At 41.4% G+C, this 17348-nt stretch overlaps 1 protein-coding gene across 1 annotated transcript; it reads left to right on the forward strand.

The window, feature by feature from the left end:
- Positions 1-411: 411 nt before the first annotated feature.
- Positions 412-894, forward strand: LOC482600 (ATP synthase subunit d, mitochondrial-like). Its single transcript, XM_038558634.1, has one exon. The coding sequence runs from the start codon at positions 412-414 to the stop codon at positions 892-894; it is 483 nt and encodes a 160-aa protein (XP_038414562.1).
- Positions 895-17348: the final 16454 nt, after the last annotated feature.

Raw genomic sequence — 17348 nt, forward strand, 5'->3', positions numbered from 1 at the left:
AATAGGGAGTTTGAAGACAAAATTTATCTAATTAGGAAAGTGTGAAGAAAATATCCAAAAAACAAACCATATGCTATGTAATAGTCTGGAGGTAAATAAAGAAAAGCTTCCTTGGTGTTGGGAAATGAGAAAATTGTAATCACATAATAATTGGCACCAAAAAAATTCCCCACTTTAGCTCATAAATGGATTTTTAGCTTACATTGGCTCAGGAAAGAGGTAGGTCTGAGAACATGGACAAGGATCTGGCACATAGTCAAAGTTTAATCAATGCTTATTCAATTCATGAATGAATGGATGGACAGAATTATTGCCATGGACATGGCTGAGAAAAGATACTGGGAAATGCTTTTTTCAAACATAGATCAGGCTGTGGACTGTGGGCCGCCGGGGTTGGTGAAGGATCTCAAGATGGTCGGGCAAAAACTTGCTCTAAAAACCATTTACTGGGTAGCTTTTGGGGAGATCATATCCCGAAATCAGAAGGCCATTGCCAACTCCTTGAAACCTAGGAATGAGACGCTTACCTCCAGGTTGGCTACTCTTCCTGAGAAACCACCTGCTATCGACTGGGCTTACAACAAGGCCAATGTGGCAAAGGCTGGCTTGATAGACGACTTTGAGAAAAAGTTTAATGCCCTGAAGGTTCCTGTGCCAGAGGATAAACACACTGTCCAGGTGGATGCTGAGAAAAAAGATGTGAAAAGCTGTGCTAAGTTTTTGTCTCTCTCAAAGGCCAGGACTGAAGAATATGAAAAAGAGCTGGAGAAGATGAAGAACATAATTCCATTTGATCAGATGACCATTGAGGACCTGAATGATGTCTTCCCAGAAACAAAATTAGACAACAAGAAGTATCCCTATTGGCCTCACAAGCCAAACGAAAATTTATAAACTTAAAAAAAAAAAAGAAAAAAAAAGAAAATTTATAAACTTGAGTTGGGGAGAAAGCTCTGGCCCTCATATTATAAACGTTGGACATTAAAAATAATGATATGGAAAAAAAAACATAGATCATATTCTGTGCTATCCTACAATTTATTGCTCAATTTTTTTTATTTCTCCTTTTCTCCAGCTCATGGATTCATAGGTGTCGTCTAGCCCTGCATAGACTGAAGGAGGTCCAGTTGGAGTAGAGGATTAGGCATATGATTATGGTAAAAGAACAGGGTTGGGAGAGGCCATTTGCAGGGATGTACAATATTCAACCTGCAGTAATAAAGTTGCCATGATTCCTTGTGTGCTAGGAGCTTCATCTCTACTCACCATCTAACTTTCACAATTCTGATAGGTAGGTATTCCTACTTTCTATTTATTTATCAAAAAAGAAAGACAGAAAAGGCAGCAGAGCTGAAATTGTAACCTATGTCTGCCTGAATTCAGTGCCCTCTGCTATCTATCTTTACTAACCTACTCTCACACCATAGAAATAACCCAACTTCTGCATTTTGCATATGACTAATGAGGAGGGGGGGTCATTCAACTGATGCCTGAAGATTACAAAATAGCTATGGATCTAGATACTCTAAATCCTTTTTTGGTCCGCTTCACATTTATACCAAAACGAGCCATTGATTTACTAGTTGAAGACTGGTTTAAAAAGCGCACCATATCTACAGAGTTAGCATTCTTGTTTGTTGCATAAACAAAAACAAATGAGTTGCCCCTACAGGGCTTTTGCCTCCAATTCCACATCATCAGGATGAACTGCTGCTGCTCTCATAAAAATCTTGGTGGCACTCTGTCTTAGAGAACTTGGCTAGAGGCTCTTGCCTCTTAGTGTCCCTCATCTAGGTAGCTGGCTACTTCGGGGCCTGGCCATCAGTTTCATAAAGGTTGCAATCTGTATATGTATCTTACAGTTTCTTTTTCATATTAAGTGGCATAAAATATAGGCAACAATTTGTAATTCTCAAATTAATCAAAAGCACAAAACCAAACTGAATCAAATTTAATGTTTTTGTTCCCTGTTTCTCAAGCTATAGTATTACAGTACAAGGCAGCTAGGATTATGTTTGAAATACTCTATTCAGCATCGAAATCCATCCAGAATGTAAAATTTCAATAGTTTTTTTAAAAGATTTCTTCAAACTGTGATTCTAGCTTGTGTTAGTTTTCACATATTTCCTGGTATAAATTTGATCTCAGGAGAGAGATCAATTTGACTGATTTAGAGGAAAAAAAATCCATTCCTGATTAGTTTTGTAAATAATTTTGACAAAGCTGCTGTCAAAGTAATCTTAAGACAAACAAAAAGTGATTTTGGAATACTGACTTAGAGTCTTGCAATTTAAGAGGAAAAGGAAAAATAGAAACTGGCATACGCTTAAAAACACTAATTATCAAAGGGTTGCTGAATATTCCTCCAAAAAGCAATAGAACATTCTTTCCTTTGAAATAATAAAATAATGGCATTAACAGCCCATAATCACAGTGAAAACCTGGAACAACAAGAGGGTGGGAAGAAATTCCAAGATGAATGCCAAAATGCCAAGGTGAAATGCAAAGAATGATAATGGCTCCTCGCTTCTCAAAGATGAGTTTTCCAGCTCTTCTGGAAATAGGTGTAAGAGGGAGTCATGGTGGTGGAATGCAGTACTTTGCCGCCCCTAATGCTTTTTGAGAACAATTGCAAAATCTTATCTGGTATTATTCTTGAACATTTGCTCTCAAATCTCATGGCTTTCCAGATCAGAGTATGGATATTGCTGTTGGTTGCTAAAATGAAGGTGTTTTCTGGTCCTAGAAAACTGCCCTGAAATCTTAGACCTTTGGACCTCAAGTAGGTGGCACTCATGGAAAGTCTAATATAGACCAGTCCTTGTCAGAAGGAAGAGGCAGGAGTCCTTGGCTGACTTTGCAAAGATTGTTAAATCATTGCTTTTACATCTGCCTTCTTGTATGCTGTAAAATTTTAACTTGTATCTTAAAAGTGTACCTACTAAATCTGAATACTCCTGGTCCCACCCTAAGCCAAATAGGCTTAACCTCCTTTCTCATCTGTGATGACTCTGTTAATAAGGAGAACTGTCCAGAGGATGGGTTGAAGAAGATTTTGAGAACAAGTGGAGGCCTAGTGTGGAACAGCACTGTGTCTGTTGACTGATGACAGGGGCAAGGGGGAGAGGGAAGGAGTGACCTTGGTGGAGGGTGGGAGAGAGCAAAAGCACTTACCATGATCATTTTCCAGCTCTGTTTTTTTTAAAATTAATTTCATGAGAGACAGAGAGAGAAAGAGAGAGAGAGAGAGGCAGAGACAGAGGCAGAGGGAGAAGCAAGCTCCATGCAGGGAACCCGACGCAGAACTCGATCCCTGGACCCTGGGTTCACACCCTAAACCAAAGGCAGACGCTCAACTGCTGAGCCACCCAGGCATTCCTCCAGCTCTCTTTTAAATCATTATTAGTGAATAAGTAACAGAATGCTAAGAATGAGAAGTTATTAAGTTTAATTTTATCTATTACATTCCCAAAGAAATATATCTTTATATTTATGATGCACATGAAAGCAGAAAATATTCATCTAATAGACAATGTTTTAATATTTGCATATCCTGTGGAAATACATTTTATTTTGGCAGAAGTGGAGCTAAACACCCATTAGGAGAGCATATGTTAGAGACATTTGTCATAGGGCATCAGGAGCACTTTTTGTATTAAAATTAAATGAACGATGAGCCAGACTTTAGGTCTAGTCCAGTCATATGAACTTTTGTTTATTTGTCTGTTTTAAAAGAGAGAGAGAGAAGGGGAGAGAGAGTCTGACATTTAACCAACTGAGCCACCCAGGTGCCCCTGAGCATGTTAATTTGGACAAGTCACTTCCCTTTTCCCTCAACTGTCCCCCAAGAGTTAGCTACATGCTCTGGTCTGCCCCAAGCTACCACAGGCAGTACTTTGATGAAAAGTTGTGCCACAGCACATTCAGGGTCACCAGGACTCCAGGCTGCAGTACCTGTTCGTTGGCCATTCAGTGCCTGACTGCTAAGCAGTTGCCATCTATTTTTTGTTGCAATAATGATTAACAGCCAGCCACAAATTTTTGTATTCGCTAGTTGTTGTAATGAAAATGATTTTTAAATGTAGTAGGTGTTATAAGGCAGAGGTATATGGGATGAGTTGTGGAGGGTTGGGGGCAGCTGCTATCAGCACTTGTCTTCAGCCTTGCTTCCGAGGGGGGACGGGGGAGCTGGGCTCATTACTTGTACTCCCAGTCCATCAGGGGTTGGAGAATTCAGTCACCATGCTTCACTTAAAATTCAGGGCTTTTGTTATTAAGGGGAATAAAGGAAGAAGAAACATGGGCATTCTCTTCCACAGTAGGCTTCCAGTCAACCAGCGAAACTATGATTGCAAATTTACAATCTTTGAGGATACCTCGTCTCCTAGACACTGGCTCTGTGCTGTGCCCAACCTGTCTGTCAGTTAGTGTTCTTTACTGCGAGGCATTTTGAAAGAATTAGCGTTGGTGACAAAGGTCTAACTCTCCGTGACGTTTCTGTTACCAGTTTGTATATACAAAGTGCCACCCTTTGTTGGGGGAAGGCTGTTTGATTGGATTTCCTCTCCATGTTTTTTAGCTTGTGATTAAAAAAAAAAAAAAAAAAAAAGTGGTGTGCTGTGCTTTCAGTTCTTTATTGTTTCATGTGATGGGACTCTTGGTCAATTTTAGATTAGAAGCCAGGAGCGAAAAGACCTCTTCTTGTTTCCTTCCTTCTTTGTTTCCAGAAATGTTTTCTCTAGTTTAGGAACACAGGAACGTATGTATCCCAGTGAAAGAAAGTACTCAAATTGAGGCCAGACTCTAAGTAATCTATACAACTCAGTAGAAGGAATATACACTTTTAACAATGACTGTTTTAGCACAGATCCAAAATCTGGATGAGGGGATCTTAGGACATCACCCTGACTGAGAGCTTGTCTCTGCTTTTTCTCTAGCTTCTGCATAGGCTGGAGAAGTCTTGCCAATGAAATAGTGGGATACAAGTGCAGTAGCAATGGTTGCAACTGAGGTAATGTAATTTCCTGTAAATTATTTAGGATCACTAAGAGAGCCAGATCACAACCACACAACCATGAGGGACGTGCATGGTAGAGACAAGGGCTCGGATTTGTCAGACAAATCAGAAATCTATCTTTTCCCTACTCTGAAACAGCGGAAGTGAATTTCAAGAATCAAGGCAAAGACTAAGTGATCTAGAAGAGTTTGACTGCACTTCTCGTTATGTTCTGAAATAGTATCTGTTTTATTTGTTGGCATGTCCCTCCCCTCGACCATAAGCGTGCTCCTTGCCTTTCCATTATGGTAAATACAGGAGCAAATTTCACTAATTTCTCTGCACGTCCCTTTCAGTGGCTGTAAAGGGGAAATGATAACCCTTAGTACGTAGTGTTGTCTTAAGGATTTAGCAAGTTACCTATTAGAGTGCTGGGCACCGTCCCTGGCAGTTAGCTGTCAATAAATAGTAGGCATTGCATTATCCCAACACCTAGCACAGAGCCTGGCATATAGAAAGTGCTCGGTAGGTGTGTATTAAATACAGGAATCTGATGGTGAACTACAGAAGACTGACTCCTCTTCCCTACCTGTCACTCCATGTGCTCTTAGTAGATGTTTAGTACATCGACTCACTCTGTACACACTTACTGGGAATTTGACAATGAGGAAACCTGGTATCTGCAGTAATGATGTTAAGAGTCTGATGAGGATCCATAGTCTTTAATTTTGCATTTTTACAGTCGGTAAGGCTGGCCCGGCAGGGATATCAGGCTCTGGTTGTAGTCATTTAAATGAGTTCCCTTCTACATCTGTGTTTTTAGCTCTGGCCTCAAGTGGACTGTTCCTCTTGCTTGGCCTTATCGAGGGCTGGCATCCTGAGACACTTTCTCCATAAGGGAAATTCGAGGAAGTCACACTGGGAAAGGGACGCGACGAAGTCCCAGCTATCATAGAATGTGTCTGTCTTGAAAATTGACTGTGGGGAATTGCCTTGCACACGCACAGCCTTGCTCAGGGGCTGGGGTTCCCGCCCGGGGCACTGAGTTAAGCTGCATCGCCATCTAGTGGTCGGATGACGTGCTGCCCACATGCAGCTTTGTAATGAGCCAGGTGAGTAGGTTTCCAGAAGGTACTGTCGACGAGGGTAGAGTCACCTTGTCCCCTGCCCCTATTTATACATACGAAAAATGAATTCAGAAAAAAAATAAGAAAGAGATGACCCAAACTTTATGTCACAAAGAGTTAATTGCAGAACTACCGTCCCATGCAGTTGCGATTTCCCCCAGTAGCGTTTGCTATCGGGTATGTGACTATGGCTGCATATTTGAGGGTTTTTTTCATGTTGTTACATAACCTCCTGTGAACCTGAGTGATCTTACTTTTAAAATGGGGATGAGGACACCTGAGTGGCTCAGTGGTTGGGCGTCTGCTTTTGGTTCAGGGCGTGACCCCGGGGTCCTAGGATCGAGTCTGGCATCAGGCTCCCTGCAAGGAGCCTGCTTCTCCCTCTGCGTGTGTCTCTGCTTCTCTCTGTGTGTCTCCAATGAGTAAATACAATCTTAAAAAAATAAAATAAAACAAAATGGGGATGATATGAGGGGCACCTGTGTGGCTCATTCGATGAAGCATCTGACTCTTGATTTCAGCTCAGGTCATGATCTCAGTGTCCTGGGATGGAGGCCCACATTGGGCTCCCTGCTCAACAGGGAGTCTGCTTGTCTCCCTCTCCCTTTGCCCCTCCCCCTGCTCTCTCTCTCTCTCTCTCTCCAAAATAATTTTTTAATAAAAATAAAGTGGGGATGATATGGTTTTTGTGGCTTTTGAATGGTAGAGTATGTGTAAGGACTTTGTTAACAATAGATTATTAAAAAAGAAATCTAAGTTATATGTTTCCTTTTCTGATTTTTAACAAGGAGACAGACAGATCTCCTTTAAAGCTTCATTAACGATTGAAAACAACTCACTTATTCATTGCCTACTTCCAGGAGAATGTAAAGAATTGCTGCCAAGTGATTATCATAGGAAGGGAGGATAAAGAATTACGAAAACACAAACACCTTACCCTTGAAAACATCACAGTCTGACAATGAAGATAGATATTATAGCTACAATGTGCTGTGATCACAGATGTTAGAGGGGAGACTGGTACCAACTTTAGAGCTTGTACATGAAACGAGAGTTCATTTCTGCCAAGTTGTGGAGGAGAGGGGTTGCTGAGATAGAAAAAGGCTCATTATAGGAAAAAATAAACTTGAAGTGTGGTGAAAAATACTACTGATATGCCAAAGAAATGGACGGGAATAACCGAAGATGAAAATTCTAGATGTGGAAAGCTAAAACACACAAAAAAACTATCAAAAAGAATAATATTATCCTACAGTTATGAAAATATTCCAGTTCTGGTACATATATCTTCAGAACTCACAGCTAGTGTTGCAAATACGTGACAAATTAATCTGGTTTGAAACTAAAATTGCATAACTTATAACAAAATTTGATATTCTGTTTGCAGTTATAAAAACTAAGATCATTTTAAATTGTGGGATAGGATATAAGCCAAAGAGTCCATGGGAAATGAGAGTATTGAACAGCTTCACGAAAGCTCATCTAGACTAATCATTCCATTGATTTCTCTTTTTTTTTTAAGATTTTATTTATTTATGCATGAGAGAGAGAGAGAGAAAGAGAGAGAGAGAGAGGCAGAGACACAGGCAGAGGGAGAAAAAGGCTCCATGCAGGGAGCCAGACATGGGACTCGATCCTGGGTCTCCAGGACCGTACCCTGGGCTGAAGGTGGCACTAAACTGCTGAGCCACTGGGGCCACCCCTCCATTGATTTCTATATTACACATCTATCTTTCAATGTTGTTTTGTTTTGTTTTTTAAGTTGACTCCACGCCCAGCATGGAGCCCGATGTGAGGCCCAAACCTGGAGTCCTGAGAACAAGACCTGAGCTGAGATCAAGAGTCAGATGCTTAACTGACTGAGCCACCCAGACACCCCTCTGTCGTTTAGTTCTTTGTGTCAATGATGATTGAAGCTCCCCCCCCTCCAATCTCTTTCATCATATCAAGTATTTGGAAAAAAATATTAATAGCCCAGAAGTCATACTTTTCTCTTTTCAAATCCCTTCTAGTCTTCCCCACCATCCTCTGACACTCAGAGAATTGCTTTTTAGACAGGCTGATTGAAGGCCATCTATCCACGTATCATTCATTCCAAATGGTTCCCTTCTGGGCTATCTCAGGATAGGAAGTGTTCATTAATCCTTCAAAACATGACAGTAAGGATAACTCTGTCAAAAAGACATTTCCACATACCATGAAAGCCTCAAATTACAGAGGCTTCCAGGATGTTTTCCTATGCTTCTGCATGTCAAAGAGATAGAAAAACTTAAGATTTTTAGTCAAACAACAAGGTAACCAAATAGAAAGGAAAGAATTTCCTTAGACTAAGGGAATAGGAAATTCTCCATCCAGTAGAGTTCGGACATCTATCATTGTGCTGCTTCATAAGAAAGATGACAACATACACATATATTGAGAACTTCTTACACTGAAGAATTTCATTGACATAGACCAACCAGCACACCAGACCCTGAGGCCAGGGGGCCTTGGACAGAGTCTTTGAGAGCAAATGGTTATCAAGGCTAATCTCGAGAAGTGAGTATTACCAAATATGTCTGACCAAGGAGGGATATAAACAGCTCAAAAGCAAACTGTTTACATATATGCCCTGTGGGACTCTCTCAGTCTTAAAAACAGTCTTCTAATTATTTCTTTGACCACTGTCAGTGTTCATTAATTAAAAGAAAAGATTATTAGAGAATATAAATTACTTTGTAGTGTCAGTCTTTATTCAGTGCCATAATTACTCCCAGCAGAACTCTGAAAGGTCACAAGTAACAACACCTCAAGGTGCCGGCTGTCTTGGAATTGAAGACTTGTCCCCTGGTGATCACCAGTTCTGCCATTGAGGGAAACGCTGGGCATGTGTCCCCACAAGGAGAAATGACTCCATCTGAAAAAATATCTCTGATCACCAATGTGATTGGACCCATAAATCAGAGGGAACAAAATGGGCTTTTTTGTTTTTTATTGTTCTGCTTTTCTTTTTTTTCTTTTTTCTTTTTTTTAATTTTGTGGCTCCTGGAGGAGATTTCATTGATTACTCAATTACCCAAGCAAAGCTGGGGCATTCAGTTCAAGAAGTGTGCGTGTGTGGGGCGGGGGGGGGGGGGGGGGGGGGAGTCAAATGCATCTGGCCCTGATTTCAACTTCTCTATCACCTTCTTTGTAGCCTCTAAATTAATCCCACTATTTTCTTCAGATGCTTATTTTCAGCCCAGAAGAAGAACATGGGCATGCCATTAGCTTTCACTAGCTGGGATTTTTCTAAATGTCAGACATAATATCCTCTTCTCAGGTTAATATTTCTGGCCTAAAACTTGCCTTCACAGGAAAGTATGGGGATACCTTTTGAATTATTACAGGATAATAATTCATATGCATACATGTCAATAATTAATTAGATTCTAAATGGCAATGATAAGTAGTTATAGTAGCAGCCTGTAATTCTACAATGTAATACAGAAATTCAGGGTGAGGGGAGGTCAAGAAATCTAGGATTCCTAAGGGTCAGTATATGTTTCTGAGAATGAAAAGTGGCTCTACGTAGTTCTGCAAGCAAAAGGTTGAGATGCCTCCTGTCCCTACCCATGTAGGTAAATATCACTCACACTGCATGAGATCACCTTCCGCCTTCACCATATCTAAGTTGTGTTAGTAGCTTGAAACAGAGGCTAGAAATAAGAGCTATCTACCAAGAAAGAAATTTAAATCTTCCTCATGTAAAATAAATCCAGAGCTATAAAGTCCTTTCTGCTTAAATATCTCCATGATGTCTTTCCCTATCTTTCTCAATTACCATCTTCTGTATGTGACTTCTATCCTCAAGGTCACCTCCTGGCCTAAAATAGTTATTGGACACCCAGGCATCTCATATATATTCCAATATGGAAAGAAGGAAAAATAGAAAGGAAAATTAGTCTTTACCTGGCCTGGTATCTCTTAGTTGCAACAAACCCTGGAGTTACTTGCGCACACATCCCTAATCCTTGGCACCAGGGAGTTAGAAACTCTTTTTTTTTTTTTTTAAAGATTTTATTTATTTATTCATGAGAGACGCAGACACAGGCAGAGGCACAGACACAGGCAGAGCGAGAAGCAGGCTCCATTCAGGGAGCCTGACATGGGACTCGATCCCGGGTCTCCAGGATCACGCTCTGGGCTGAAGGCGGCGCTAAACTGCTGAGCCACCCAGGCTGCCCACTGAAACTCTCGATGATGGAATAAGTCAATAGTTAAAATCAACTTCTACTAGACACGTGGACACTTCCCCCTTGGCACCTGGCTCTCCCATAACAACACCAGAAATGATGCCACTGGATTTTCTTCTTATTTTTATCACCCAGGAAGATCCTGGTCTGCTCATGATCTCTGCTTCATGGTGAGTGATAGAGGCGTAATACATGGGCATCTTTTTTCAACGTTCAGTTTGTTTTAAGACTGTGCTATGGGAGTTGAACTTTCTAGGCTCTGACATAGCTTAGTGCAATGCAGACCAGGAATTGCTATGGCATCAAGGGAAAATGTTGGGTCCTGCAAGGAGAAGACAGAGTAGTGCTCTACACCGAGGATTTCTGGATGAGAAGAAAAGAGTTCCTGGCAGGAATCACACCAGTGACCTAAAATGTAATGGGGGAGTCAAGGCACAGGAGGAAAGTAGAGTTGACCAGGTTAAGAAACTCCATTGGATTGGGGGCAAGTTTTCCTGTCTGGGAAGGAAGACCATTCTCACGGAGAGAGCTGAACAAGGATACTGACAGCTTTCTGGGGAGAACGGGGGAGTCTCTGACTCTAATGCACCGAGTAACTGGTAAACTGAGTCAAATGGGAATATGACGGCATGATCTGGACAGAGGTGCTATGTGCCTGTGGGCCAGATTTTAAGCACCCCCCCCCCCCATTGAACCTCTGATTTGCAAGACAAGGCAAGGGTAACTAAGACAAAAGGAATTAGGGAAACCAAGTTTGGGAGAAGGTTCTCTGTCGTCAGAATAGGCCTGGGGAAATGGGTAGCTGCCTGCAAAGAGAGTAATTTAGGTTCATCCACCTGACTCTTGGAGAACCCATGCAAAACATCACTCACGCGATCTTAATGTTGTTTTGAAAGGGGAAGATACTGTCCTAGACAAAGAGATCTAGGACCCTTTTCCACTTCCTAGGAAAGTTGATCACCTAGAGAACTATATATCATTTTGCAGTGGAGCGGTTTTTCCAGGTAACATGGTGGAGGGATAAGATTTTGAGAAACTTCATGACATCTGTTTGCCTCTTTACTAATAATTCACTTTCACATCCCTCTCTCCTCCATGTGAGTTGTGCCCAGCGCACCTGGAGAGAAGTAGGACCAGGTGGAAAGTAGAGAACAAAAGATGGTGTCTTTCTAACATGAGAAAAGACATCTGGATTTTCTTCCTCCAAGCCTTGAGGGAGTACTTGGTTAGGAAACAGCAACAACAACAATAACAAAAACGCTCTCAGATAGTGGAAGAGAAGGAAAGACAAAGGGCATAGGGCCAAGAGGAGTGATGATGTTGGGGTTCTGCCTATGGGAGTGGACATGAGGGAGCCACACGGACACGAATGAGAAGGGCCAGGGAATAGAGCCACCCCCAGAAGATATGCTTGTATTCCCGAGGTTGTAGGAGAATCAAATCAGCAGATGGCCAACTGCCCAGCCTCAGCCCCAGGAACGACCATGCACACAGGTTGCCCTGGGTCTATGCTAACATTTCTTTGCCCCAGCATGTGGGAGGATTCCCTCTGCAGTAGCTAGACGCAGACAGAGTTCTTGTGCCATGACATTGCTGAGTGTACATTGCACCATTGCATTGTAGGTAAGTCTGCACAACGGTCTCCCCCTCAATCTACCGACTTCTCTACTTACCCAGTCATATTTGACCCATACCTCTTATCTCTTTTCGCTGGCTGTGCACTGCTCTCTCCTGCCACAGGACATTTGCACACACTGTCCCCTCTGTCTGGAATGCTCTCACTTGTCGGCTTGCCTCTTCTACTCCTTCCTCTCAATACACATATGCTTAAGTTATATCCTTCCTTCAGATCTCAGCTGAAGCAGCACATCCTTGGAGAAACCCGTTTTGAGATCTTAAGAACAGTTAAGATGCTATGTATCTGGATATTTGAATTGTCCTTCCTAAGAAAGTACACCCCAGATTGCCATTATGCACACCATATTGTTAGTATGGTGGTCTATCTGATTAAGGTCCCTCTACTGTATGTGACTCTAAACACACTGGGGACAGGGATTGTGGGATTTTTGTTTGTTTGTTTTTGTTTTTGTTTTGCCAACTATTATACTGTCAGCACTCAACATAATGCACGGCAAGTAGTAGGTGTTCAGTAAATGCTTTGTGAACAGATATTTGCATTCTTATCTAACACTGTCCCTGACATGCATATAATGGGTGACACACGTATAGGTGACATACACACATACAGAAATATATATAAATACAAATATATATATATATATACACACTTATATATATGCTTATACAAGTTTATATAGTTTAAATAAGTAAAGTTATGGGTGAATTGTTTAAGACGCTGTGTGGTAGAGTGGGATCAACACGAACATGACAACTAGGTAGATGAGGACGTAACTGCAGTTCTTCACCTGGGTGTGAATGTAGGTAAATCAGCTTACCTTTCTATGGCTCAGTTTGCCCACTTCAGGAAAAGGATAACAACTCTGAACTTGGTTGTCAAGTTTGAAAGAGATGATGTGCAAAAACTGCCTGGCCCGGTGCTTAGTACGCAGTAAGTGCTCAATAAACAGTGGCTAGTGACATGATTTAATTCGTATATCGTATATGGTTTAGATCAGGATGGAGAGCTCAGTTTAGTTGAGTCCCTCACAAAAGCAGTGCTAGATACCTAAGATGGATCCAATAAATAACTGTAGAATAAATAAGTGGAAACATCGCTTTTTAGAATGGCTTGAAATCTGTTTTGTGAGACCCACTTATTTTTCAACACTCAGCCAGGACAATGCAGCATCCGGCCGCTAGGTGTCGATAGATGCACACTGCAAGAACAAGGCCTAGCTTCTGGTTCTGATGTAAAATTTTCTTGTAAAAGTAGTATTAAGGCACCACAACTCTTTATAAGCCAAGTTATGTGTTTAGTTAATTCAAAAATTTCCAACTATATAGCACTATCTGTCAAATAAATCAAATTTTCTCCGTCCTCCCCTTTCCTTCCCTCCTTCTTTCCTTCCTTCCTTCCTTCCTCCTCCCTCCCATTCTCCCCCTTTCCTCCCTCCCTCCATCTCTTTCTTTTTCTTTCTTTCTTTCTTTCTTTCTTTCTTTCTTTCTTTCTTTCTTTCTTTCTTTCTTTCTTTCTTTCTTTCTTTCTTTTTTCTTTCTTCTTCTTTCTTTCTTTCTTTCTTTCTTTCTTTCTTTCTTTCTTTCGATACCAGGGAACAAAGAACAAAGCTTGGGTTTTCATGATGATTGTATAAGATACACACATAAATGGGGACATTTGGGCTCCTAGAGCTGGCAAAAGGCTGGGCTGGGAACATGAATTTCTGCTATAGCACAGCCTTCCACCTACACCAACCCAAATAATTGTTTAAAGGCTGGCCCACCTCTCCCTCATCGTGGCTCAACTTTCTTGACTCTTTTCCCAGTTTATCCATGATTCAGATTATTTCTTCTGTTTTATGGGCTTTGCCCATCCATACCTTCTCCCAGGAATTTTACTTATCCTATGCCCACTCTCTTTAATCCCTCGGACACTTGGGTAACACCTCATTTCTTCTTGGGGTATTTAGAAACCATTCTCAAAAAGGTTTTATTTTAGCCGCCCCTCACCAGGTATGGATTCTGTGTTACACACTGTATTACTTTCCTAAGGCAGCCAAAACAAAGTACCAGGGGCCCTGTGGCTTGAACAAAAGAGATGTATTTTCTAACAGTTCTGGAGGCTACAAGTTCAAGAGCAGGTGTCAGCGGGGTCGGTTTCTTCCTCTCTCCTTCTCTCCCTGACTCGGAGTCCATCATCTCCGTGGATCTTCACATCATCTTTTCTATGTGCATGTCTGTGTCCAAATTTCCTCTTCTCGTAAGAACGTCACTCTCGTGTTCAGTTGGGACCCATCCTAATGACCTTATTTTAACTTAACTTCCTCTTTAAATACCTTATCTCCATATACATTCACATTCCGGGTACTGAGGGTTAGGACTTCAGCATGTGAATTTGGGAGGGACCCAATTTAGCCCACAGGACAAACCACATAGCACCCACCCAATTTTCTCAATCCCATTTACTACAGCTGTAATTATTTGCGTGGATAAGTCATCTTTTTAGTCTATTATGTACCTGTGTTTTCCAAAAGGGCAGGAGTCAGGTCTGTTTGATGGGAAACACAACGTTAAGTATCTGAAACTGCCTGGTGCCTAGTATGTAGCAGGTTATTTTCTCTACATTGCTCCTAAAATCATCCTTTTTATTGTTATTTCCTATGTGACTCCAATAGCTGGCAGAAAGTGGCTGAGTAAATATTTAACTAAAGATATTTCAGAACTCTCTGCGTGCCCTTAGATAAACTGCTTACACTTTCTGAGGTTCCTTTTCCCCAAATGGAAAAAAAAAAGGATTTGGGGGTAGTTAAATAAAGTGATGTATTTATGACAAAATTTTAAGGGATGCTCCTTGTTGCCCCGGTATTGATTGCTAGGACCCAAACTTTGGGGGGAAGAGGTATTATGTATCCCACATTCAAAGGAAATACCAGCTAAGTCTGCATCAACAGTCAGGGCCACACGCCGCCCACAGAGCCTATCAAGGGACAACCAAACCTTCTCTGCTACCCCCATCATAACCCCAGCCCTTTTCCTCAGCAGAACCCTGGCAAGAGTAATTAAAGAGTCCTGGGAATGCAAGAAAAGTAAAATGGGGCAATTTAGAAATGCGTACAAAGCAGAAAAAGCAGCAAAAGGAGACCTGGAAATGAAATATGGAAAATAACAGACCTGGTATTCTTAATGAGTCATGAAGTAAATGACAGCGATACACGATGTTTGCATTTAAAACATAACCTCCTTGGGCTGTTGTGCCCAAAGTAAGAAATCACACTGGGCGAATGCACTGAGAGCAGTGAGGTCCCAGCTTTGGCCTCTGACACTGAGAACTCAGAAAAAAGGTGAAGAGATCATCAACCAGCTGCGGAATAGTCCTGTAAAGTGGACCGAAGAAGAGAATTTGACGAAGGAGGAGGAGAGTCACAAAAACAACTTCTTCTCTTCTTTCAGTATCTGAAAGTAGGATTTTTTTCAAGGCCCTGTTGCAGTCTTTAAAACACCAGAGGAATTGAGCTTCTGGAGCAGGAGCAGGATTCAGGCCAATAAGACATCATTATTAACCCAAAGTATGCCCTGAACATCTGAGAGAGACTTCACCATCATACTCTTCTAGAACTTTCTGTGAGACCATAAGCTAAAGTACACAGTCATTTGCTGAGAAAATGTTCTCGTTATAGGCAGTTTATCTGAATCAGGAAGACTGATGTGATTACTGAGGTAGAGAAAGGCACCTGATTCTGGCGGGAGTATTTGAGCCTTGTGTTCAAACCCTGGCTCTTCCAACAGCTGAACAACTTCAGGCAAGTCACTCAACGTTTCTGAGCCTCATTTCCTTCCTAGAGGAACAGGACATCCCAGTCTCACTTAGCAGATAGGCTGACAGGGTTAAAAGTGATCTCGAAGGCAAAGGACCAAGAGTGAGTCTTGCACAGAGCAAACGCTCTATCTCTGCCAGTTATTCCCACCCCAGGGGCTCTGCACGCCCGCCATACAAATAAAATGGGGACTGTCTCGGTCATTTCCCAAACCAGTAATTCCTGAAATGCTAGTATCTCTTCACACGTAAGAAGACCAAAGTGCTACTTCTTAGAATCTTGAAAATTTCCATAATTTTTCTTATGTGTTAAAGAAAAAAAAAAATGAGGCCTGGAAAAGCCAAATTGCTGTTTTTTGTTTTGTTTTGTTTTGTTTTTTTGGCATGACATAGAGGATGAGGAATCTTATCTAGCTCTCTGTGAGGCGAAGGTGGGCTCTTTCAATGTGATCAATAAAAAGTTAAAGAGAAGAAAAATAGCTTTGTCACAGATATACCCTATCAAACTGATAAAGCAGTAAGTTTGTTCCAGAAGTCAGTAAGTATGAGTTCTGTTGATTAGGTAGAGGGTGGTGGTGTGGCCACACCCTGATAGGTTAACCCCAAATCATATTTCTGAGATCACAGTTGCTCACAGCTACTCCCTTCTCCAAAGAATTTTCCCTTTTAAGTCAAAACTGCATAGCCTGAGAGATTATGTCCACCCCACTCCACCTTTCTACGACCCAGGGGACGTTTCTCCAGGGGACACTTCATCCTCACCCAGCTCCTCCTTCTGCCCTGGCCTGCTTCCTTCATTTCCTTCTCTTGGAGGTTCTGACCCAATCAAATAGCTCCACTGTTCTGTTCCCAGAACACCCAATCTAAGACACCGGAGGAAGGAGATTATTAATGATTACTTTTTTAAATTAATGATTAATTTTATTTTTGAAACAAATTCAAAGAACAAAAATTAGGATTCAGGTGTAACGCAAAAAGGAAAACATTTCAAACCTCAAGTTCAAAAGCAACTTTAAGATCTTTTTGTCATTTGAGGGGTACGTGGGTGGCTCAGTTAGTTAAGCATCCTACTCTTGATTTCAGCTCAGGTTATGATCTCAGGGTCTTGGGGTCATGTCCCGCATTGGGATCTGTGCTGTGGAGCCTGCTTGAGATTCCCTCTCTCTGCCTCTGCCCTTCTCCTCTAAAAAAATTTGCCTAAGACTTTGTCATTTGAAAATAAATTGTAAAAGACTTTGAATGGGATCTTTAAATGTTTAAACCATTCCTACTGCACTGGTCCCAGATCAATAATGACATAGAATGGGAATCTGCCATATAAAATAGACCATTAAATTTCTCAGTGTTATTATGGTTTAAGGAAAAATACTTTCTTTGTTCCCTCCCCTCAATCCCTAAACTTTAAGCCTCATGTTTCCCAAGTCTGGGGAGAGCGTTGGTGACTTCAAGTGGCCAATAAGGCAATGTTTGACCAAAACTGCCAAGTAAAAATGACAGAGAAACCTCATCCTGATGTATATAGGTTTTCTGTTTTGTAGAGCATTGATGGTTTGAACTCTTTGTCAACCACTGCTGACATA

The sequence above is a fragment of the Canis lupus genome, chromosome 15 (genome assembly GCF_011100685.1).
Source record: "Canis lupus familiaris isolate Mischka breed German Shepherd chromosome 15, alternate assembly UU_Cfam_GSD_1.0, whole genome shotgun sequence".
In the NCBI taxonomy this organism is placed as follows: Eukaryota; Metazoa; Chordata; class Mammalia; order Carnivora; family Canidae; genus Canis; species Canis lupus.